This window comes from Rattus rattus, chromosome 2 (assembly GCF_011064425.1).
Source record: "Rattus rattus isolate New Zealand chromosome 2, Rrattus_CSIRO_v1, whole genome shotgun sequence".
Lineage (NCBI taxonomy): Eukaryota > Metazoa > Chordata > Mammalia > Rodentia > Muridae > Rattus > Rattus rattus.
The window spans coordinates 33431094-33456394 of NC_046155.1; the positions used below are offsets into that span (position 1 = coordinate 33431094).

The following is a 25301-nucleotide window of genomic DNA, read 5'->3' on the forward strand; positions in this document are numbered from 1 at the left end:
AGCCCCTTACTATTGAGGTAGTGTCTGTCTTTGTTGCTGAGGTATGTTTCTTGTATGCAGCAAAATAATGGATCCTGTTTGCATTGTTAGTGAGTTAGCCTATGACTTTTTATTTTTGAATTAAGTCTATTGATGTTGAAAGATAGTAAAGATCAATGAAGGAAAATGGAAGAGAAGTGGAACTGGGGGAGAAGGGAGATGGGAGCAGGAAGAAGTATAGGGAGGGGAAACTGCAGATACTGTGTAATGTATTAAAAAGAGAATAAAAATACATTTAAGAAACAGACCATCACTTTTATTAATAATTTGGCTTTATTCCAGAAATATTGCATGGATGATTTGACATATTCCAAACCAATAAATGTAATACATAATCCAATAAATGAACCAAGACAGTAATCATGTGAACATCAATAGATGGGAAAAGGCCTTTCACAGAGGTCCAATATTTAATCAAGTAAAAGTCCTGCAGAAACCTGGAACAGAAGGAACTTAACACACACACACACACACACACACACACACACACACACACACACACACACATTTCCTTATAATCATGGAAAAGATTTTGAGAAAAATACTTTTGAGACTGGCCATGGTTACTCTTTATATTCTCCAACCTTTGCCCAGAATTATTAGTTTACAATTAAAAATCTGAATTAGATTGAAATTTTAATAATAAAATTAAAATTGTGTGTTTGAAATTGTGGTCACTTTGTGTTGCAAGGAAAGTTCAAAATACCATACATATTATACAAGGCATCAAGAATGATCTATCCCATGAATTACTTTTAATATCCCAAATCACTTTAAATATTTCCTCTTTCACTCATACCATCGAATACTGACATAAGTGACTTATTCAAACAGTGCCTGGTCCACACAGGTAGTGTGACCTGGGGGCAGGGGGGTGGTGTGCAATGAGACTAGTGACTAAGACTTGTGAGATTGACTCGTTGAAGAAACAAGATTAATTGCCCTTAGTTCTAATGTATGAAACCTGTTATAATCTGTTCTTCAGGTAGCATTATATGTGATACCACACTATGGGCTTGGCCTCTTCCTTTATCAGTATATTAGGATTTCATTGCTGCAAGTTAAAAGTGGGTCTTTTCTTCAGGAACAATCGTGTGGAAACATATATAAACTTACATTAATTGAAAACAGCCACAAGACAAAGTATTCTCGCGATGGCCATAAATTTCACTAATGCAAATGATCCAACAAATCTAACAATAGCTTAAAGAAACAAAGATAATTAAGGAGGAAAATGCCAAGCAAGAAAATATTCCACTTTTATAAGCAAGAGACTTTCAGAAAGGTTTAAAAACACGCAAAAAGCTAAAGCTAAACATAACTGTCATATTCCCCAAGAATTGTTAAAATTTCATCGGAAACCTCAGTTTTAGCATTTAATCCCACTAGCAAATCAAGGTGGCTGAACTCAGGAATAGTTTTATGGTATATGAGGTTGCGGATTTTGGGTACCAAATTTGCAACATCTTTTGGGTCAGCCAAAAAATCTTTTAAACCAGTAAACATGACAGTTGGAACCTTCATGTTTTCCACGCTGTATAACGGAGGAGTAGTCTGACGGAAAAGAGCAATGTATTAACAAAACAGTTAACAAAAGTTCAACCAAACACTAACAAAAATAGCAAACTTTTTATGGTCTATTTTCATCTGTGACAGGATAATTGTAATTAGTGTGTCCACAGAAATCGTTGATCTTGGCCTTTGCGAGGTAAAACTTAGTTTTACTTTTATATCTTTATTTAGTTTTGTCACAGCTACTGTCTATGAAGTCTATGCAGCTTTCTTGCCAGAATCCTCCCCTCTCAATATCCTTAATCCTGAGGTTACTGCTATGTGCCACCACCCTATTATAATGCCTTGTCATCCAAGCTTGAAGTCACACAAGCCCCCAGTTCTCTGATCCTGGATCTCTACAAGTGAAATGACTGCATCGATAAATGTCTGACAAATCCCACATAACTTCATGAGGTTCAAATGATGTGTTAGACAGAACATTGTCATAGATACACCACACAAAAGATAATGGTGTTTGTTTTGACTCCTCCCAAAGTTCTTAGCTGTCCGTCTTGCCAAGAAAAATCAAATATTCTGAAGTCTTATTTAAAATCAAAGGTTAGATTTCTTAGACTGTGTGGCTTTTGTAAGGGCCAGATCATTAAGTCTGGAGAAAGAGACTTACCTGATTGTAGTGTTGCATGTTCAGAGATGGACTTCCCCAGTCGTAAGCCTGAAACACACCACTTCTAATGGCCTTAAACAGAGAGAAAACGTGCCATCAACTACAAAGTCTTATATCATGACAGGATCAACATTTACTGAGTTCCTTTGCCTCTTTTTACAGCAGTGACACCCTGGCCCAGATAAATCCAGTACATTTTCTATCATAATGATATGTACTGCCTGGTCAATGGCTACTAAAGTCCTAGGTAGAATATTATACACTTTATGAATATGTATAAAAAGGACCCTGAACATATTTTTACTTTTATAACAACTCAAACAAAATTTTACAACCATTTTAATAACACTTAAACTGTATCAATCACTATGTATTCGGCAGCAAGGAAAGTCAATAAGAAGCTGAAAAATATTCATGAATGATGAAAGCTTAGATATTTATGCAAAGTGATGTATCATTTTATGCTATATTTAGTTTTAGTAGTATGCAGCAAATCTCAGCTTATATTTATTTTTAACTATCAAATGTGTTTAGCTACAAGAATCTAAATTAATGCTTATAAGAAGAATAAATTGTAAAATCTCAAATTAGTACTGGTAAAAGTCACTTTACTACTCTATAACTCAAATGAATTCAAAATATACTTCAGAAATAATTGTTGGCTCTTTGAATTAATATTTTCATAATAAAATTTGTACCCTTCATGTATAATTTCATTTATGCAACTGTTCTTTAATTTTACACAACACAAGAATTTTCAAAAGATATTAAGGCAATGTTAAGTTGAACTTTTTTTTTGTATCTAAAAATAGAAAAACCTAAGAAATTATAATGATCAGAAGTAAATAACAGAAACCAACTTTAAGGGAGTTGCAGAATCCAGAATAGAGTTTTGTCAGGAAAGCAATATCAAGCAGAATATCTTAGGGTGAGAAATGTTATCATTTATTGATAATGGGATAATAGAATAAAAGTTTTCATACCATTAAGACACATGATAAGCAATTTATAGGATTAAGTGGTTTATCTTCTTACAGAATTTAAAAACAAAACAAAACAAAACAAACAAAACAGTAAAACCTTCTAAGATGACTTGCTCCCTGTCTAGGCAACAATCTCTCTCCTGTCCAATGACATTAGTAGGATCACCTGGATTCTATCCACAGTGTTTTGGCTGACACATAGGAGACTAAGTAGGTATAAAATTATCACAGTTTACTCATAGACCTGAAGGGCACCTACAATTTTCATCTTGTATCAGTTCTGTGAAGCTATTTACTATATTTGTTGCTAATTGGATGAATAAAACCTGTACCCAAAATTGCTGATTGGAATAGAAAGCCATTCTCTTTTAGAATTAAATGGCCATTCTGCCTTTTCACATTCTTTTGACAAAGCTTCTATGTACCAATAAATTGCTTGTAATCTATCACTTGTTCATTTGGGATGGAATACCCTGAGCACAAAGCCAACTGGAGAAAGATTTTCTGAAACTTACAAAGCAGAGTCTCAAAAGTAGACGGAAGGAAAGAGGCATATTTGTACCTGTCCATAATGTATAAGAATTTGAGTTGATGTTCCTGCTAGACTGTGTGTTATGTACACATCAATACGGCTCTAGGAGAAAATAAGATACAACATACATTGGTCAGTATTTTATTTCCTTCCACAGAAACAAATCTTTCAAAAGAGTGAGGCTGTATTACTTCCATATAAAAAGAACAGTGGTTCTTGCAAAGGGCCCACATTCAATCCCAGAACCCTATTGGTGACTCAACAGCAACCTAGAGCTCCAGTTCATGGGTATTCAATGCCCCCTATGTGCATCAGAATGTGAACAAACATACATATAAGTAAAACACTCATGCACACGTAATAAAAAGATACAAGCTATATATCTTCAATCATTTTATAATGAATGTCTTGATTTTTGACTGAAGTAAGGAATCTAAACATTCTTGTTATAATGAGAAAGTTTTCCATTTTTAATTTTTTGAAACAAAAATACGATTACACCATTTCTCCACTTTCTCTACCCTCCATCACCCTCCCACCTACACTCCTTTACTCTCTCTAAACTTTGTGACCCATAAAATATTTTTTCTTTAATCTTTGTTACATATTCCTAAATACATAAACATAACATTCTCAAGACATATAATATTACTTGCATGTCTATGATTTCAGAGCTCACCACTGAGTTTTGTTAAGAAGAAATAGTTCTCCCATCAAAAGTTTGGTGTGAGCATCTCACGAGAGTTGACTCTAATTTCTTTTTAACAACACATATGTATTTTGTATGTTTTGATGTTAAATTGTTCAAAGGATGTGATGATTTGCTATGAGGGTAAAAGATTTAGCAAAGATTAGATATTATCAAAATCTAAACCAGTTCATTTACTTTACATGTCTTAAAGAATTTCTTTTTGTTAATGATTCATTTTTTATGTGGTAGTTTAGATGGAACCATCCTTAGTTCTGGAAAAAAAAATAGTGAACTGGGTGATCAGTTACCTAATGAATGACAGCAGATGCATGACTGGATGACTGAACCGAGTAGAAGGAAAGATAAAACTCATCCATAAACGACATCTAGTTATTCATTTATAATGGTTGACAACAGATCTGTGTTCCCATGCGGAGAACTTGGAATTATATGCAAAACATACCTTGATTTTCATATGTACGATACTAAATGAAATTACCAGATACAGTTGTTATCTTAGCCACACACACACACACACACACACACACACACACACACACACACACACACACACACACACGATGAATTTGGAAGAGAACGAAGCCACCGATTTAACTGATCTTCAGAAAATCCAGTCAGTGTTCCCAGTACACCAGCACATCCAGCATCAACCAACTTAATGTTGCATACATATTTAGAATACTCACTGAAAACTACAGTAGGTAAAAATTCTTTTTTGCCAAAAGCAAGCTGAAATTGACAAAGGTAAAGAGCAGCTTTTAGTGTGAGAAAATGTTTTGTCTGATAGAAGCATAAGACATAAGACAAAGCTACTGTGTGTTACTAAAGGGTGGAATGGCTTAGTTCATTGATGACGACATTCATTACACAATTCGATAAACATGTGCTGGATTTATTTTCAATCAGTTTAAATTGAATGAAAAATTCTGAGAATCATGAACATAGTGGGGTGACAGCAATCTTTCTGTTTCTTTTATTGGGGAGGCTGGACTTGGTGAACTAAGCACTAGAAATAGCTATATTTGGAAGGATATTTGGCATGAAATGAAAAAAAAAATCCACACAAGCTTGCAAATGAGCAGGTCAGGAAAATACTGAAAACTCTGTCAGTAGTCTTATGCAGATTAATGTGTTACATTTACACGAGAGTTATTATTCTTTCACAGAAGATGTCCCTGCAATGCTACACCATAGATGAACCAACAACATTTACATCAACTCAGATAGCCAAGAGAGAGTACCGCAAAGCACATGATTCCACCTAGATGAAATGATTAAGATCAACAACCTTAATAGACACACAGGTGATTAGAGATGCTGGCGGAAGGAGACAGTGTCAGCTTCATTTAGAAATGATATCAGATAATGTTAATTGAAAAAACGCACAAAATACATACAAGACAAGAGTTCTCAAACACTGCATATTAGGCTGTGAGAGAGTGTAACACAAAAAATAATGACTCTGTGTAGCTAAGTGTTACATTGCACATCTGTTACACAAAGAGAATTCCAAGCTATGTAATCTTTATAAACAAATGAGACTTGGAAAAGGCCAAGACAGTAGGGTTTCCATCCAAGGAGAAGGAAGTGAAATTCAGAGATTCTTATAGATTCTACTCTGAGTTTCAACTCTCTATGAACTGCACGTCTTGCTGAGGAAACAAACTCAAGGCCAGGCAATAGAACTGAAAGACTCAGGAATGCTGAAGGTTTGGAAGAAGGCTGTCTCCAAGCAGCACAATAATTAAATGTTTTAGTAGTGCTTAGACTAACTAGCCAACCTGAAATTCTGACATTCTGTATTTATTCATAGAATGTTATGGGGACATTTTGTTGTTCTAAAGCCAGTGACACAAATAAAATAGGAACATAGATTTTAGACAAATTGTATCTTTACTAATTTAAAGATGAATGATCTAAGTAGTTCTGTCTCTGTTTGAAGACAGTGATAGAAAAACTTGAAAGTGAAATACTAGGTAAGATAAACTACATTAGGAAACACTTCAAAAGATTATCTGATACAGAGTGATTAACCTTAAAATTATGTACATACATACAGGCAACATTGAATGGTCTTAGTAGGTATGTATACGTATGTGTAATGGTGATACTTAAAGAGATAGTCATGGATTTGCGAGGAAGGGGGCACAGAGGAGTTGAAAGAATATAGGGAGGGATGGAATGATGCAGACATAGTACTAACATATAAAATTATCAAAAATATAAAAATAAATTAATACAAAGCAGATCGCATACTAAAAAACATAGATAAAAGAAAAATACATCCATGCTACAGAAAATGCATGGGACAAAATACAGGCTGCCCAACTTGGAGGTGAGATTCACTGTAGCCATTGAGGGAGGCCATATGGGTGAGTGAGCCCTAGACTGTACTTGTAGATCACTTCTTTCACAATCTTATTTTGAAAAGTTTAAATATAGCAGCACTTTGAGTTCATCACAAACCTTGAAAGCCTCTGGAGAGAAATAAGCTGGAAAGCGTCCAGAACCTTCTACATATTTAAGAGTATGAACTGGAGCTATTAAAATGCTGAGTTTGATCTTCTCAGCCAGTTCTTGATTTGTTGAAAATGCCCCCAGAGCTGAAAGAAATAGTACATATGTATGTATGTATGTATATGTATGTACACACACACACACACACACACACAGAGTGAGTTATTAGTCTCAAAGTTCTAGGTATAGAGAACCCTAGGAGTACCCCACATATGTACTTCATTTAAATGTTTTTGCATTAGAGACTATGATTTCAACATTTGACATTTTAAAGCAGGCTGCAGTCGTTATCATCTGTCAGAGCTTCTCTGTGTTTTACAAAGAGCTGAAAATTATATGTATACATTTGTGTTCTTCAGGATAAAGTTTCAACATCGTTCCTTTTCACCTACCAATAAGAGTTCCCTGAGAATGGCCAATATAGTAAATCTGCTCTTGTCCTGTTGTGTTCAGAATGAAATTAATGGTGGCCGGAATGTCATATGCTATCATTTGATCAAAACTGCAAGAAAACAAAATGGAAAGAAGGTGATTTAGTTACTAACCAATAACTAATTCATTTCTGGTTTAAATGAGGTCTCTATGTTATCTATGTGAAGAGAGACATGGTTCACAAAGTAGGGGAAATTATCAATTACTACCAACATTCTCATTATGTTACCACCTTATGATTACGATTTCTCTGTGACCACAAATTTCCCATGACATTTGTCCACAATTCCACACATTGCACAGAATTAAGCTAGCATTGTCATGTCCATAGTGAATGAATTGTCAGACATAATTCAGAGCACTTTTGCTCTAAATCCAAATTTCCAAAAATTCTAGGTTCTCCAAGTGAGCATTAGATGATTTAAGATTTGAAAATAGGAAATCTCCCCCAAGTTCCCACTGGAGGGAGAGAGGGAGAGGGAGAGAGAGAGAGAGAGAGGAAAGAGAGAGAGAGAGAGAGAGAGAGAGAGAGAGAGAGAGAGAGAGAGAGAGAGATTGCTAGAGGTACAAAGAGGAATGTATAAAGGAAGTTGATTAAACAAATTAATGAGATAATATTCTACTTCTCTGTGACATAAAGTAATCATATGTACAATTAACCTTATCTCTTCTCACATGCCTGTCAGTCCTTCCTCGATCAAAATAACAACAGTATCAGCTGAGAAGGCAGTTCATTGGAAAACATTAAGAAGTTAGTTTGATCCGCAGGACCCACCTTAAGAAAAATAAAAAAGCCAGGTATGCTGTTGCTTACCTGAAATCCCAGCAATGCAGGAGCAGAAATAGATAATTTGGCTGTGCACTCAGCCTATCCTACTTAGAGATTCCCAAGCCAGACAGATAAATCGTGTCTATGGGATGACACTTGGATTTGTGCTCTGATTCTCACATGAACATCTGTACATGAATATATACATAATTCATACACACAGGCATAATTATTCACACACACACACACACACAAATCAGAATACACACTTAAATGAAAAGTAATTGAGAATGGTTGTATGTGAATGTCTATGTTTTCCAAATCATTGCTTAAAATATATTAAATTTACTCCAGTGAAACCATTTTATACAGACATGGGTGATCCCTGGGAGAAGACTCAGTGAGCAAAGGTACTTGTAACCCACCCAGTTGTATTTCCTTTATCCCCAGGACACCAACAGGATAAAGGATGTAGTCTAGTTTCTTAAGTTGTTTCCTGGCCTCCAAACATATACTAAATTATACACACACACACACACACACACACACACACACACACACACACACACACAATTGGATTAATTAGAAGACTATTTAGTATTTCAAGAAGAGAAAATAGTGTATAATGAGAATTTTATTATAATTATTATGTGTAGTAATCATAATACAAAAGCCCAAACTGTGTCACCCAAATCAGTCTTCTAAAATCCCTCTAAGTGAAATGCCTTCAATGTTGCTCCACAAACTTATTTAACCATTAAGATATTTGACACTCTTTTAAGGCAAATGTAGAAATCACATGGAATTGTTCCCTACCTAAAAGCCCAGAATTCTTCAGAATCTGGGCTTAGGGTCACGTGTTTCTTTGCCCAGGTACTTCCTCTGCTGCTTCCCAGCCACACATCATACCCAGCTTCTGCTAGGATGAAAGCCAGGCTGTTGTCGGGAGGATTGGCAACCCACACACCAGGAGTTGAAAACAAGCCATGCTGACAAAACACTACCATCTTGGGGGCTGCGAAAGCAATCATGAAAATGCTTTACAACATTAGCGTCTACTGAAAATGTAACCAACAACCTCAAATACTCACAATGGAGACAAAAGATTTTGAAACTAGCACACAGGATGTGCTAAGACTTCCTTGTACTTATGTCAGTCAACGTTAGTCAGTATGGAACTGTGCAGAAGAATAGTCATTTCTACAGAATCTTGGTCTCTCTTCTATCTCACCTTCCTCAACCATTTATTTCCTTAGTACTTCTACTATTCTTTTATATTTTATCGTTTGTAGTTATTTAAAAGGAATGGTTCATACCTTATAAAATCCAAGAGACAAATGTACAGAAATATTAATGATGAAATATTAATGTGCAGATTCTTCTAATACTCACTGGACCCTAAGAACATCCAGGGTTTCTAGGTGAATATGAGGAAGGAGCCCCATCTCGTGTATTTTCATCTGGAGCATGAACTATGAATACTCACAACAGGAAACTAAGGGATCTTCCAGATGTAGTGTGACTGAAAATTTACTTCGGGGCCCAGCACCATCTCTAGAAACACATCCTTGTCCTCATAGTGACCAATGAAAGCTAGGGTCCTTTAAGCTCCAGCTTTAGTCATGGGAGTAAGGGAACTCCATTTGCTCTTTTGAAATTACTCAATTTGGAGGGAACTATTTAGTAAGTTGTTGTTTAGCACAGCATTGCCTCAGGTTGCTGCCAGCTTCAGTTTTTTACCTCATTGGGATCTTACCTGAACTATTAGCATTATTCTTCCCATGAGGAATTCGATTAATTGGAAGAATGTAACCATCATCAGTCACGACCTCATATTCTAAACTTGGATAGTTCCGGTATTTAATAATCTCACTCTGCAAGACAAAACACACAATGATTTTCATAATTTTTTAATGCTTACTTATTTCTCATAATTCTTAAAATAGAATTATTTCTTCTTGGTATTAAGTCATCATGCTGGTACCTATTCAGATCGTAAGAGGTGCAACAATTTAGAAAGGATGAAATTAATAGAGATAAAGCAAATGCATTTAATTTTATTAGTGGTAGAATAGCTTAGAAAATTGGAAATAGATCTATCTGAAGGCCCTGCTATATCTCTTGAGTGTATACCCAAAAGATGCCCCACCATGCCCCAAGGGCACATGTTTCCCTATGTTCATAGCAACCTTATTTGTGTTAGGCAGAAGCTGGAAACAACCCAGATATCCCACCACGGAAGAATGCATACAGAAAATGTGGTTTGTTTACACAATGGAATACTAATCAGCTGTGAAGAACGAGGACATTATGACCATTGAGGGCAAATGGATGAAACTAGAAAATATCATCCTGAGTTAGGTAACTCAGACCCAAAAGGACATGCATGGTGTGTACTCACTAATAAGTGGATATTAGCCAAAATAGTACAGAATACCCAGGACATGTTCCATAGGACTCAAGAAGGTTAATAAGCCGAAGGACCCAAGTGAGGTTGCCTCGATCCCAGTTGGGAGGAAGAAGAAAACTGTCATGAGGGTACAGGGAGGGAGGGACCTGAATGAGAGAAGGGGGGGAGGGGAACATGATCAGGTATTGGGGGGGCAGGACTGAAACCCTAAGGGCCAGCAGATAGAATGGAAATAGACAACCTTAGGAGGTAGGAGATGGAGGAAACCTGTAGAATGTACCAGAGACCTGGAAGGTGAAAGACTTTGGATGAGGTACTCTACAGTGGGGAGAGGGAACTTGTAGAGCCCACCTCCAGTGAAGAGATAGGATATCAAGTGGACACATGGTGTTGCCACCCCATAGTCAAAAGCTCAGACCCAGAACTGTTCCTATCTGAAGGGACAAAAATGGAGAAGAGCATGAGAGAAAGGAGGTCCAGTGACAGGTCCAAATCGGGATCGACCTCAAGGGGAGACCCAGTGCTCTGACACTGTCATTGATGCTGTCGCGTGCTTGCCAACAGGAGCCTAGCATGTCTGCCCTCTGAGATCCCCAACAAGCAGCTGAAAAGGCCAGATGCAGATACCAGAACCCAAACAATGGACTGGATGGAGGCCGGGGACTCCTGTGGTTGAATTGGGGAAAAGCTGGAAGAAGCCAAGGAGGAGGGCAGCTCCATGGGAAGACCAGCAGTCTCAACTAACCTGGACCCCTGAGATCTCTCCAACACCGAGACACCAACCAGGCAGCCACACCAGCTGGTAAGAGGTCCCTGACGCATGTACAGCAGAAGTTTGCCTGGTCTGGCCTCAGTGAGAGAAGAAGCACCTAACCCTCAAGAGACTTGAGTCTCCAGGGAACGGGGAGGCCTGGTGGGGTGGGGGGGGGTGGGGTAGGGTGGGGTGGGGTAGGGTGAGGGAATGGGTTAGGGTGGGGTTCGGGACATCCTCTTGAAGATGGAGAAGGGTTATAGGATGGAGAGTGGTCGGGGTGCAGACCAGGAAGGGGACGATGTCTGGACTGTAAAGAAAAATAACTAAAGAACAAAATGATAATAATAAAAACCAATAGCTTACAACATTCATGTGAGATTCAGGATTCTTGTTTGGCTCAAGTAAACAAAATATTTTTCCAAATACATGGATAAGGCACAGTGTTCTCAGTAGCCACCACATTTTAAACCTGCAGGGAAACAGTTATTGTCATGAAGGAGCTAAAGACACAGTTCTACCTATCTCCACATACCGCACATCTATTATCTCCACATGTAACCTTCCATAACTGAAAATGTCATATTATTTAATAAGAATCTTAGATGAACTTCAAAAAACTTTCAAATACTCCCGTCAATAAACTACGGGACAAAGAACAGTTTAGATATAAATAAAAGATCAACTTAGATAAAATTAAAATTGACAATATTCTTTTTTTATAAAACTCTATCTGTCTGTCCCTTAGCTGTTCTGAGAAACGAAATAATTCTAACTTATTTGTTGATAAAGCCTCACTGATGACTATTTGAGATTTATCCTGAAGGACTAAGATTAGTACACAATTTATTGATTAATGATTTCAGGATGTTGCTTAATTCAAAGCCCTTCAGATTATTGGCATCAGAATGAGGAGAGGAGGAAAGGTTAAAAAATGATAGCAGAGATGGATCAAAAGCCAGGTTCATGAATTTCCACATGGAGAAGGTATGCCTTCCAAGGCATTTTGTCTAGCCACCATATCTTCCCTTGCCTTCTTTTATGACTACATGTAGCATATGTGTTCCATCATTGCTCTTTGAATTTCTAAAATATGTGCTTTTAGAAAAACACAATCATGAGCCATAAATATCTCTTTTCCATAACCTGTAACCTACGCCTTATTTTAAAGTGCTATTTGAGCACACAGTTGTAACAATCACAAATTTGTCAATTTAGGTGGACCCCACAGATACTGTCCTGGTTCCTGTCCCAAGCACAGGATATGGCTTTCTGTCTTTCTTTCATTTTACCTCATTTTATTTTATTCTTCAATGTCCTAATATCAAGATACCAAGTAAGTTGAGAGACAGAGAGAGAGAGAGATTGGAGAGAGAGAATATTGAGAAACAAAATAAATCAGTACTGTAAATGCCAGCCTTCATGTTGTGCCCACTGTCTGAATACCATCTAAGCAACACCTAACTAACATCTTTCTGTTTTAATATTGAACCTAAAGCAAAACATTTTGCAATCTTAAAGTATCATACTCACTGTTACCAAATATTATTTTAATTTCTTGTATTCCAAATGAAATTTGAATTCTCTTTTCTTTCCATCCTGCTCACTATAAATACAGCATGAATGTATTTTTTGGATGACCTTTCCTAGAAATGGACAGTGCCAACTTTAAACATGAACTTGGATGCTTGTCATATCAGATGTCAAATATTGCAAAGCTCTCAAAATTTACATGGTTTCTCAGCTCTGGGCTCATCGCCTGGCAGTACCCTCCCTTAGTGTGAATTCTGAAGATTTCTTTAGATTTTAAGATAGACACCAACTCATCAGGCTGTATTTTCCTCAAAACAGTAATTGTAACCATTTTTCCTTACTGAATGATTTGAGAGCTGCTCTATACAGAATTACAAAATGAGTCAAGATATAGATTGCAACTGCCAACAATGACTCTTTAAAGACATTTCCCCCTGTGACTGGCTTAAGAGCGACATGTGGATAAATTTGGGAGATGATATCCTCAGAACATAAACATGACAAAATATGTGTAGCAAGGATGTTTTAAAACAACCAGGTATACATAAAAATTTCAATAGGACAAAAACAAACCACTATCACAAAAAGGTTGTGAAAATATCTGCAAGCATATACTCACGTTAGATGAGAGTAAAGTGGAATAGTATCTTGGGAACATAAATTTCATTGTCCAGCAAAATTAATATATAAATTTGTTACTTTATAAATTTCTACCCCTATGCTCCCAGGGGAAAGAATCTGGCATATTGATAGCAGGAAATGATAGCAGGAAATGATAGCCGGAAATGATAGCAGGAAATGATAGCCGGAAATGATAGCAGGAAATGATAGCAGGAAATGATAGCAGGAAACGCATATGTTATACTACTACTTGAATGTGACCTGTGTCCCAGGGTCTATGGCTGGTAGGCTGGTGTTCACAGTTACAGCACAGACATAGTGGAAACTTTTGGAAGGAAATAATTTTGAGATCTTGCACAAGGAGTCTATTCTTCAGAGTTCTGATATTCTTTTAAGATAAAAATATTTTAAGAAAAATAATTTCTCAGATGATAAAGGCGATTATGATGACAATTGATTCTACTTCTGCTGTAGTAACCGTCATCTCTGCCTTTGCTCTATCCTCTTCATACATGTATTGGTAGGGAGCTGTTCCGATAATGACTTACTTAATCCTGAAGAGAATTTATCTGGCTTGTAAAGTTGCTTTTCTGTCTTTTTTTCCCCCAGAACTTTGGGTTAATACAGTACACATCCCATCCTATGTTACAAAGAGGCTGATAGTAGCTCATTATTCGATTATCAGCATTTCATGTTTAGTTTAAAGTGTTTCAGCAAACCATAGAGTCCAATAAAACTTAAAATGCTGTTGGCTGAACTAACTATATCTTTAAAATAATCTATGAAGAAATATTGGAGGACAAAAAGTAGAGCTGATCATGGTAGCTCATGAGACACTCAGGAGGTAAAGATAGAGGATTACCCCTAGGTTCATTGAGGGTCACTATGCAGTGAGTTCCTGGGTAACTATGATCACGTACACTTATTCCTGCAAATAAGACGTAGAAGATCTGAGACCCAAACTTTATTGGGCCACAGGGCTCATAGTGTTTCTTGTTAAAATCATCCTTTCTCAAGAGTTCTTTCCAATAGTTAGATTTTTTTCCAATAGAATTTGACCATGTCTATATGACTGTGCCTAGTTCTTATATACAGAGCTCTCTATGTTTTAATATATATGCCTAACTTCACCAAACACTAGTTCTATATACATATTGATGGTTAATATTTATCAAGAAAAGAATGGCATATAAGAAATATTACAGTAAGTCATGTCAAAGTTCTTTCTCCTGTTCCCATAATCTGGTTTATAAAGAAAGGTTTGAAGACAGCCAAAATAAGCCATGTATTCATCCATAAAATGACACAATCTGTCTTCCTTGGTAGAAAATCTAGTACTCTGGCCTGTCAGTATGAAGATTAAACTGGTCATCGTATGTGGCATATTTTTAAGCTACTCTGGCCTTGGATATCTGTGGCTGTTCATGGACATTATTCATAGCAAAGGCACTTTACATAAGTGAAAATGCCATATTTTTGTGCAGTTTGGACTTTTAGACTTTCAGAATACAGCAACTGGAATTTTTATTAAAGATAAAGACTTAAAATTTAAAGAATATTAGCAATTCGGTCTAATTAACAAGGTAATAATTTTTATTTCCTGCCATAAATCATCTTACAGAATTTGTTCTATTTCTTTCTACGCTACCCTGCTCACACCTCAAAGATAAACACAGCGCTTAATCACAGAGGCAGTCTTTGGCTTCCCCAGTGAGACTGAAAGGTTTCATCCTCCCTTTGGGTTTGTCGAAACCCAACTGTCACCCTTCAAATAATCTACCAGGGTTGTAGTGAGGGAGCTCCTATGCTGCAGCACCAGAGAGAGAACATGTCTGCATGAGCTCAGATCTAACCATAGCTGCCAGCACACTGCTCAGTGGGCGGTGGTGGGAAATATGGAACACGAAGAATGGACATCCTAATCAATGTAGTTATCACAGACTGACTTCATCCTAAGTCTTCCTAATCATTTCCAAGATATTTCTCTAAGTGTACATTCTAAAAACTTGTCTTTAATCTTCAATAATGGTCTAGGTAAAACAAAAAGAATTGGAAATTTTCAGTATGTAGCACAATTTTCATATTTTTCAGAAATTTAGAAAGAACGAAATTATATGTCAGAGGTAGTTCACCAATTCTTTGTCTATATTGCAGATTAGAAAATGAATTCATTTAAGTATTGATCATCGTTTAGATTGTGGAGATTTACCAACATTGTCTTCTAAAATCAAAGGTTAACACACTCAAAGAAGCTTATCAATATATAGGGGAATTTTATATATGTTCAAAATAACCCCATGAGGAATGAAAGATACTGCCACAATGCTTCTGTGGGACTATGTATCAACAGAAGTGATGCCAGAGTCTTGTATGACAGAGATAGGAATAGGGAGATTGTGAGAAATGTGAATAATGAAATAAAATTCCCCACATACCTTCAGCCAGGGTCAGGCATGGTACAATGCCATGCTCTTGGCTAACTTAGTTAAATATAACTAAAGTGAGGGAGTGATACAGGATAATGTTGCCACTCTTATAACAACTGAGATATATAGATTGATATATGTAAGACTTAAACTTATCAAAGAGCAAAGTTTACTGTCTTCAGAGCCATATGCAGAGTCTAGAACTCATCATTCTCCTGCCTCGACTTTCTGAATACTGGGATGACAAGTGTGCCACAGTAGCTTGTTTGCTTTTATTATGAATGTCTCCATTAAATGGAATTAATTTATTTAGTGTTGAAGTGTATTTAATATTTCCAGGTATGCATAGGTGATGAAAATGAGTTAAATGAGTAGATTAAAGAGAGCCTTCTGTGTTTTTCTCTAAAGTCTGAGAGGTCACTGTTTAGCATGGCTGACACTGGAGCTAAGAATGTCCGACACCAATTTGCTAGTTTATTGATATAGAACTATAGTATGGTGAATAAAGAAGTATGTGACAAGACTGTCTTGTATGGCTTCAATGGGAGAGTTTCCTGTAAAACTTAATACCTCATGGAAGAGGAATCCTGGTGGCGGCGAGGCGAGGGAGCGCTCTCTCAGAGGTGCAGGGGAGCAGGAATGCGGTGAAGAACTCGGTGAGTAGGGGCCAAGAAGGAGGGCAACTTCTGGAATGCAATAAATAAATAAATAAATAAATAATTTAATAAAAAGAGGGAAAACAATACAGTGAGGTCCCATTGAGGAAGTAGCACCGTGCCACTCATTCTAATGAGCAGAATATCTTAGTTCTATTTTTTTTTTAAAGAACTAGGATTTCAATGTTAAGTAAGTTTGTTGTCATGAAATTATTTTTCATCTATCCAGAAAAAAATCAAAGCAACAAGAATGTGCTTTCTATTACTGCCAGTAAACCACAGAACTCTTCTTTTGAGAAGACTTAATGTCTCCTGCCTCTTCAATAATACTAGTTTTACGACTGACAGGTACATTTTGCTTCCTGGTTATTCTAAGAGGCAGGCACAACAGAACTGCTGCAGGGTCCAGTTCTCTGCCTCTCTGATGAATGCTCTCAATTTCTCTACTTCTTATCTTCCTTTAAACAATTATTACTCTGGTTCATGTTGTTAAGATTTGTACCTGCACCTATGTTTATTTTTATGTGATGTAACAGATGGGTGATTTTCAACTAAATGAACAAATGTCATCAATTAAATGTGAGTATTTGGGTCTGGAGAGATGGCTTTGCAAGTAAAAATTCTTTGAAAGGACCTGAGTTTGGTTCCCATCATTCTCATGATGGATTCCAAATACGCATGCCTCAGTTCCAGGGTACCAAACACCTTCTTCTGGAATTAGTGAGCACCATGATTTCATGAGACTCACATACAAAGATATAGGCAAAATATTAAGACTCATAAAATAAAAACAAGTATTTAAATTATTAATGAAGTATGTGGTTCTCATATGTTATGTGTAGTTATTCATTAATGCTTATGTGGACAAGTTCTTTTGTATTCTGGCATATTTTAAAACAATTTTAAGGGAATACAAATAATAACATTTATTGTAAGCCAGTGAAATATAGAAAATAATAATTCACATGCTCAAAAACTAAAGATAATTTATTACCAACAGACAATAAGAAGTACTGGAAGAAATGAGAAAAAGGAGAGAGTAAATTTCAATTAAATGGATTGATAACAGATAATTAATGAAGTGAACATAAAAGAAATTTAAGCTTCTTGCCATGTCTCCATTTCTGTTTATTTATTTAGAGCAGAGGACACATTTTATTTAACCCATTTTGCCCAATATGTCACTTAAACATTGTCATTATATATCCTGAATCATTTTCTCTAACATGATTTTTAACACAAGCGTGCTTTTCCTGTAGCACATCTCAACTTGACCTTGTCATGTTTTGAGGACTCAGTAGCCTCCAAAGATTAGTTTCTACCAATGACAACCATTTTTGAATTTTCAAAAGTGAGGGGAGGACCCAGTAATTGAGATTCTCTGATTCTGTTTTTGCTCTGAAGAACAGAAGATAGAGTGAGGCATATGTATTTAGGTCACATGTGTCTATACAGGAAGACATGTGAGATTAAATAACCATGGTACATTTCCAAGTCCTAGAGTAAATATTGGTTGTTGGGTGACATAATATATCACCATTTCTCATAACTTTGGAGTTGACGCAACTGGTGTTCTTTAACGTCTGTTGGATTGTTTTCCCACCAGCCTGAGCTTCATATTACATTTCTCCTGTTGCTGAATTGCTCATTTCACACTGCTCAGAACAACTTGAAAGAGACTAATGTCTATAACTTTCTCAAATATGCATCCGAAAAATTTAAATCCATTTATCAACATTGAAAATTTTAGTATTATCAAAATTGTCAACCAATTCAAAACATGCTTGTTTATTCTTCAGACAGACAATGCCTAGTAGGCTATCAGTGCGTGTGTCGAAACCAAAGCCAATACCCTCCTTACACTGTAACAAACTTGCTCTAATCCATCTTCAGCTCAGTCCAACATAAGCAACCTGAATGGTCCTAAGGATAAGTTCATGGCACTATGAAAATAAATCTGTCAACAAAACAGTTCCCAATACTCTTTTTGAAAAGCATTGTTAATTATCCAGTTAATTAATGAAATAAACTATTTTAAATCATAAAAATATGGTTCTATTTCCCTCCCCTACTAATGTTAAGTACTCAAAATATTGAAATTTTAAATGTGAATATTCACATATTTTTTGAAATGGGTGAAATACTTATTTTCCTTAGAGTGAAAATATTTTCTCCATCACTACTGAAGGCATCACTGTGAAATCTGCAAGTTCTGATCTACCTGAAATTTTTTGAGGTCATTCCTACATATTTTAAATATGCACATTTCAATAATACTAAGTACAAGATGTTATTTCAATATAATACAACTAACTATATCAACTAATTCTGTATTATGTCTTTGTTATTCAAATTGTCATGTAAGGGAAATAGCAAGGTTCGCATGCTGAAGCAGAGGTGTTTAATTCAATAAACTGTTAAACAGGTAACTGGAATATTATCCAACTGTGTGCAGTTGTCTTTAATCTCATGAATCTTTCACATATCCAGGAAGGAGATATGGGAGGGGGTGGTAAAATGTCATCCTTAAACATTGCTCTGCTCACTAATATTGATGATGGCAATAAAGTCAGGTGAGGAACATTCGCAGAAAGCTAATAGAAGGTTGTAGCTTAAGGCATTGTTGAGAGATTACTTAGGGTAATTTTTCCTGTTTGCATGTCCATCAAGTTCTGTAAAATACATGGAGACTTCAATTCTAATTAAGTTGGAGTGAAATTAATCTCTCCCAGTATACCACAACAACTTCCGCCACTACCAACAAAACAAAGAACCATTCTTCCACTTTAATATGGAATTATCCCATTGTTACTTCTCTTTTTTGAGAGGCCTTTAATCTCTCTGCTCAAACGTATCATATATACTAACCTATTCTGATGATTTCCTTCTAATGTTCTTAATGGGCCGGGAGAAATGAACTGGGAGAGAGAGTCTTCTTTTTTTTCCCCCATCATGTGGTCTGGTTAATACTGACATCTTTGATTGATAGCTTTTTACTTTTCCTCAGTCACATAAAAATATAAATACAAAAGATTATAATTCTCTGAATACATACACAAATGGCCTTTATAACCTGGAGCATAAAAAAATGCAACTGGCTTGAACAAACAGCTACTCGTCACAGAATCAACTGTAACAGAAAGGGTTCTCATAGGCCACATTGGCTGATTGAGAAATGTTTACCCAAATAAGGGTACTAGCTACTGTCATGGAATAGTTAAATGAAATAAAATTTTAGAACAATGAGAAAATTAAAAATTGAGAAAGGATGAAAATAAAGACAAGAAATATGGTCAACAAAACTAGAAATTCCTAATCACACACAACACAACTGCTGTGGAGTTCTGGGAAGGTGGTCACAAGGACTAGGAAGGAGCGGATGATCTGTAGAGCATGTGTTTTAGATTTTAAAAAAAAATCTAGAACAGAAACAGAAAAAGTCACTTAAGAGACTTAATGACTTTCCATTTATTTATTTAATTTATGTTACATATAAGTTACTTATGTATATTTTAGTACATGTATATTAACTTAAAATCTATGCATGGTTAGTTTAAACTAATGTTTCTTTTTTTTTTTTTTTTGCCCTTAAATAGAATTGTTTGTAATATTGTCTGTGTGGTTTTCAGACTTTTCTAGGTATTTTGCTATGTTTTCTTAGATCCAAGTTTTGGTGGTTATTTTTAAAGGTCTACACCAAAATTGATGGGGGAATTTTATCTACATTGTAATAAACTAAGATGTAGGATATATACAAGTTAATGAGGTCATGGGAGTTCTACTGTCTTGAATAGACTTTTCCTATCATGAGTTAATGGATAGGCTGATCAGACCTGGATTATAAACTCCAGCTGGCTTCTTTCTTTGCCCTGTACCTATTTTACTGAGGAATCTGCCTTTTCTTAGAACCTGGTAAGAACTACCACCACCCGGGGACCGGTGGTATCATAGCAGCATAAAAATGATTCTATGCTTAAATCTCTTACCAAACAGCAGCAGCAACACTAAAAACAAAATCTCTCTGTTCATCTGTCCATTTTTCTATCTCTCTCTCTCAGTCTGTTTCCCACCACCATCTCTCTCTCTCTCTCTCTCTCTCTCTCTCTCTCTCTCTCTCTCTCTCTCTCTCTGTGTGTGTGTGTGTGTGTGTGTGTGTACACATAACAATCATCAATAAAATAGAGACTATATATTTGAAAAAGATAAAACAGTTATGTGAGTGGGTTTGGAGGTTGAAAGGGAAAGAGGGAGTGAAGTATTTATTTTAATCTCAAAAGTAAAGAAAATAAATAGAAAATAAAACAAAATAATTGACTCCAATCCCTTGTGCAGACACAGGAAATCATGGTCCTTTCACTATCTGTAAAGAGAGCACTTGAGTGGAACACACTGGAGATTTTCAGCTCAGGACACAACTACTTTCCAGATCTTTCCCCTAGGCTTTCACATGAAGATAGAACTAAGGGAGACATGCTGGTGTGTAGAGTAACCCTTCTCAAACGTAAGTGTCCCTACACCCACCAGGATCAAAGCACACAAGCCTACAGTTGTCTGAGTGAAGTCAAGAGCTGAGAGCTCCTATCAGCGAAATGAGCAGTCTTTTATTTCTCTCCTATTCCCACACCAAGCCAGAAGCAGCTTTCTAGAGCCGAGCAGTGAACTCAAACAATGTGTTTCAAGCACCATGGGGCTCTTTCTTCTGGTTTCATTCCTGTCTTTGTCTTGAACACGGAAACTTGGAAGATGAAAAATTTTGTAATAAAAACATCAAGATTCTCTGATAAGCTCTGAGAACATTTGCCAAACACCCATAAACAAGACTGAAGGACAGGTGCAGTATCAGTCACCTGCAGATTTCGGTGAAATTTTGAGCAGATATGTCCGTAAGACTTATCTCCAAATAATAGGATGGTTTTTAAGCTTGTTGAATGATGCAGTGTTTGATTTTATAAGATTTTCAAATTGGTAGGTTTGATTTTATTCTTCCACTTTGTTTCATGCTTAAACTGGTAATAGCTTTGCCTATTATTTCTTCAATACAGTCATTAGAAAGCTCGTCTTAGGTTGCCCTCAATGAGTCTGTGGTCCAGTCTAGCCTGTCTGGAATCCACATTCGATTATTACAGATTGGCAGCACAAAATCAAGACTATTTCCCAGAATGTTTCCTTCCTTCCTTCCCTCTTTTTTTCTTTCCTTCCTTCCTTCCTTCCTTCCTTCCTTCCTTCCTTCCTTCCTTCCTTCCTTTCTTTATCATAGAAACTACTCAGAGGTTACTATCACCTATGGTTACAAAACAAAACTAAAGCTGTCTTCAAGGTTTGATTGGTTTATTCTATTCCATGATGAAATAAATTCAGGGCAAACAAAATCAAATGACTATATAGTAATGTCCTGATAGCTATAAAATACTTATATCAATAGAGCACTGTAACAAAGTCATTGGTGGAGAATACTGGAGGTTGCCCATTGTTTTTTCCTGTATAACATACTTCCATTCCATCTACACATTGTTGGGAATTAAATTCCCTAATGAGTATAAATCCATATCAACTGTCGTAAAAATATAATTTAAAAACCCTCTAGTTAATAAACTATATCTTTGTATAATGAAAAGGGAAAAGATTGAAATGATTTCCACATGGAGAGTAAGCCATCTCCCTGCAAGTCATGTATCTAGAGACCTATTTTTTAGTTTGTCTAAATTTCATTTTGTATCATTCATATATATTCAAACAATGCATTTAAAGCTATAAAGTAGAATACATATAACTATTTAAATAGAATATATGTCAAAATGTCAAAATGAAATAACACAGGAGATAACACACACAGGCAGTAATGTGTTTATTGGATATTAATAAAACTGAATGACCTTTAAAGTCTCACTGAAGGGATGCCTCAGGAATGCGATGACACCACTCAATTATGTATGTAATGGATAGTCTCTACCATGTCGCCCTTTCACAAGCTCCATTTCATTCACGGTGCATAAAATATTTTTTTTCTTTCTGATTTTTCTTTATTTTTCAGTTAACTATATTATTTATTTGGATTCCAAACATTGCTCCCCTCCTGATTCCCTTCCCAGAGTTCTTCATCAATTTCCCCTCCCCTTTGCCTTTGAGAGGCTGTTCCCCCAGCCCCTCACTCTTACCACTTCTACCCCTGGCATCACTCTTTCTCAGGATACCAGGTGTCTATATGATTTGGTCCATCCTCTCCCACTGAGACAAGGCAGTTCTTGGCTACATATGTGCCAGGGGCCATGGAAGAGCCCTTGTATGCTCGTTAGTTAGTGGCTTAGACTCTAGGAGCTCCCAGGGATCCAGGTTAGTTGACACTTGGCCTTCCTATGGGGTTGTCATCCCCTTTAGCTCCTTCAATCCCCTCCTGTAACTCTTCCATAGAGGTCCCTGACCTCAGTCCAATGCTTGGCTATATCTGCACCTGTCTCAGTCAGCCGGTGGCAGAGCCTCTCAGAGGACAACCATGCTGGGCTCCTGTCTGCAAGCACAGCATGGCATCAATAACAGTGAAAGGGGTTGGTGGTTTCCCATGGAATGGATCCCAAGTTGGCCCAGTCACTGGATAGCCTTTCCTTCAGTCTCTGCTCCATTTTTTTGTCCTGGCATTTCTTTTATACAGAAACAATTCTGGGTCAAAATTTTGAAGGTGGGCGGGGTGCCCCATCCCTCCACTGGGGACCCTGTTACCCTACTGGAGGTGGTCTCTTCAGGTTCCACCTCCCCATTGTTGGCTATGTTGACTCATCCCCATTGAGTCCCTGTAGACTCTCACATCTGAGGTCTTTGAGGCCCCTAGAAAAGAGGTTCCTGCCTCTGCTCCTAGCCCCCACTGCTCCTGGGCCTCTGGGCTTCCCTCTTATCTCCCCCCATATCTAACCCTGCCCCCATTTCTTCCCACTTCATTCTCCCACCCAGATTCCTCCCTCCTTCTGCCTCACATGATTATTTTGTTCCCCCTTCTAAGTGGTATTGGTGTATCCTCACTCGGGCCTTCCTTTTTGTTAAACTTCATATGGTTTGTGAGTTGTATCATGGGTATTGTGTACTTTTGGGCTCATGTCCACTTATCAGCGAGTACATACCATGCATGTCCTGAATCTGCATTATCTCACTCAGGATGATATTTTCTACTTCCATCCATTTGCTTGCAAAACTCATGATTTCATTGTTTTTAGTAGCTGCATAGTATTCCATTGTGAAAATGAGCCACATTTTCTGTATCCATTCTTCTGTTGTGGAGACATCTGGGTTGTTTCCAGCTTCTGGCTAATATGAATAAGGCTGCTGTGAACATAGTGGAACACATGCTCTTTGTGGTATGGTGGGGTATCTTTTGGGTATATGCCCAGAAGTGGTACAGCTGGGTCTTCAGGTAGAACCATTTTCAATTTTCTGAGGAACTGCCGGATTGATTTCCAGAGTGGTTGTACCAGCTTGCAATCCCACCAGCAATGGAGGAGTGCTCCTCTTTCTACATATTCTTACCAGCATGTGCTGTCATTTGAATTTTTTTATCATAGCCATTCTGATTGGTATAAGGTAGAATCTCAAGGTCCTATGGTTCAAGTTGTTAACATTTTCAAGAGGTAGCATCTGCCTATGTTTCTTTTTTTATATGATGCAGCAGATGGACAGATTTCAACTAAATGAACAAATCTCAATTAAGATCTCTTCTAAAGGACCTGAGTTTGGGTCCCATCATTCAGATGGTTGATTACAAACACCTGTAATTCCAGATCCAGGGTCCCAAATACCTTCTTCTCGCCTTAGTAAGCACCATGAATCCATGTGGAACACATACAAAGATGTAGGCAAAATATTAACACAAAAAATAAGCATTTAAAATATTAATAATGTGATTCTCATATGGTATATGTAGTTCTTCATTAATGACTATGTGGGAAAGTTCATTTGTATTCCAGTATAATTTAAAACAATTTTAAAGAGAATAAAAATAATAACATAAATTTAAATCAGTAAAATATTGAAAATGATAATTCATATGCTCAAAAACTAAAGGTATTATTATAAACACACAGTAAAAAGTACTGAAAGAAATGGGAACAAAAGTGAGAGAGAAATTTCAATTAAATGAATTGATAAAAGTAATTAAAGAAATGGACATAAAAGAAATTTAAGTTTCTTGTCATGTTTCCGTCTGTGTTCATTTAATTTATAGTTGAGGGACATATTTTATTTATTTATTTAACCATTTTTCCAATATATCATTTCCATAGCAATTGTTATATATTCTATATCATTTTCTATAAAGTGACTTTTAATATGAGTGTGCTTTTTCTGTAGTACATCACAACTTGACCTTGTCATGTTTTGGTAACTCAATAACCACTGAGATTAGTTTTTACCAAAAATAACAAGTTTTGAATTTCCAAAAGTGAGGAGAGCATGTAATAATTGATTCTTTGATTCTTTTCTTGCCACCTCTGAAGAACAGAGGATACAGTGAGACACATGTAGCTTAGGTGCCATGTGTCTATGAAGGAAGACACATGAGATTACATAACCATGGTACATTTCCAAGTCTCAGAGTAAATATTGGGTAACTTTGAAACTGGCACACTTGAACTTAGTACCCTTTCCCACCAGCTAGAGCTTACTTATACATTTCTCCGGTTGAATGAATTGTTCATTTCACACTGCTTATGCCAACTTGAAAGAGACTAATGTCTATAGCTTTCTCAAATACGCATCTT

The 25301-nt window shown here is 36.6% G+C and overlaps 1 protein-coding gene across 1 annotated transcript; it reads right to left on the reverse strand.

Moving 5' to 3' along the window:
* Positions 1–1350: 1350 nt before the first annotated feature.
* Positions 1351–11789, reverse strand: LOC116893776 (tear acid lipase-like protein). Its single transcript, XM_032895475.1, has 9 exons — positions 11691–11789; positions 9920–10037; positions 8980–9178; positions 7355–7464; positions 6912–7048; positions 5029–5174; positions 3764–3833; positions 2219–2290; positions 1351–1593 (listed from the first exon to the last, which is right to left on the reverse strand). Exons 1-9 carry the CDS (start codon positions 11787–11789, stop codon positions 1351–1353), a joined length of 1194 nt encoding a protein of 397 aa, XP_032751366.1.
* Positions 11790–25301: the final 13512 nt, after the last annotated feature.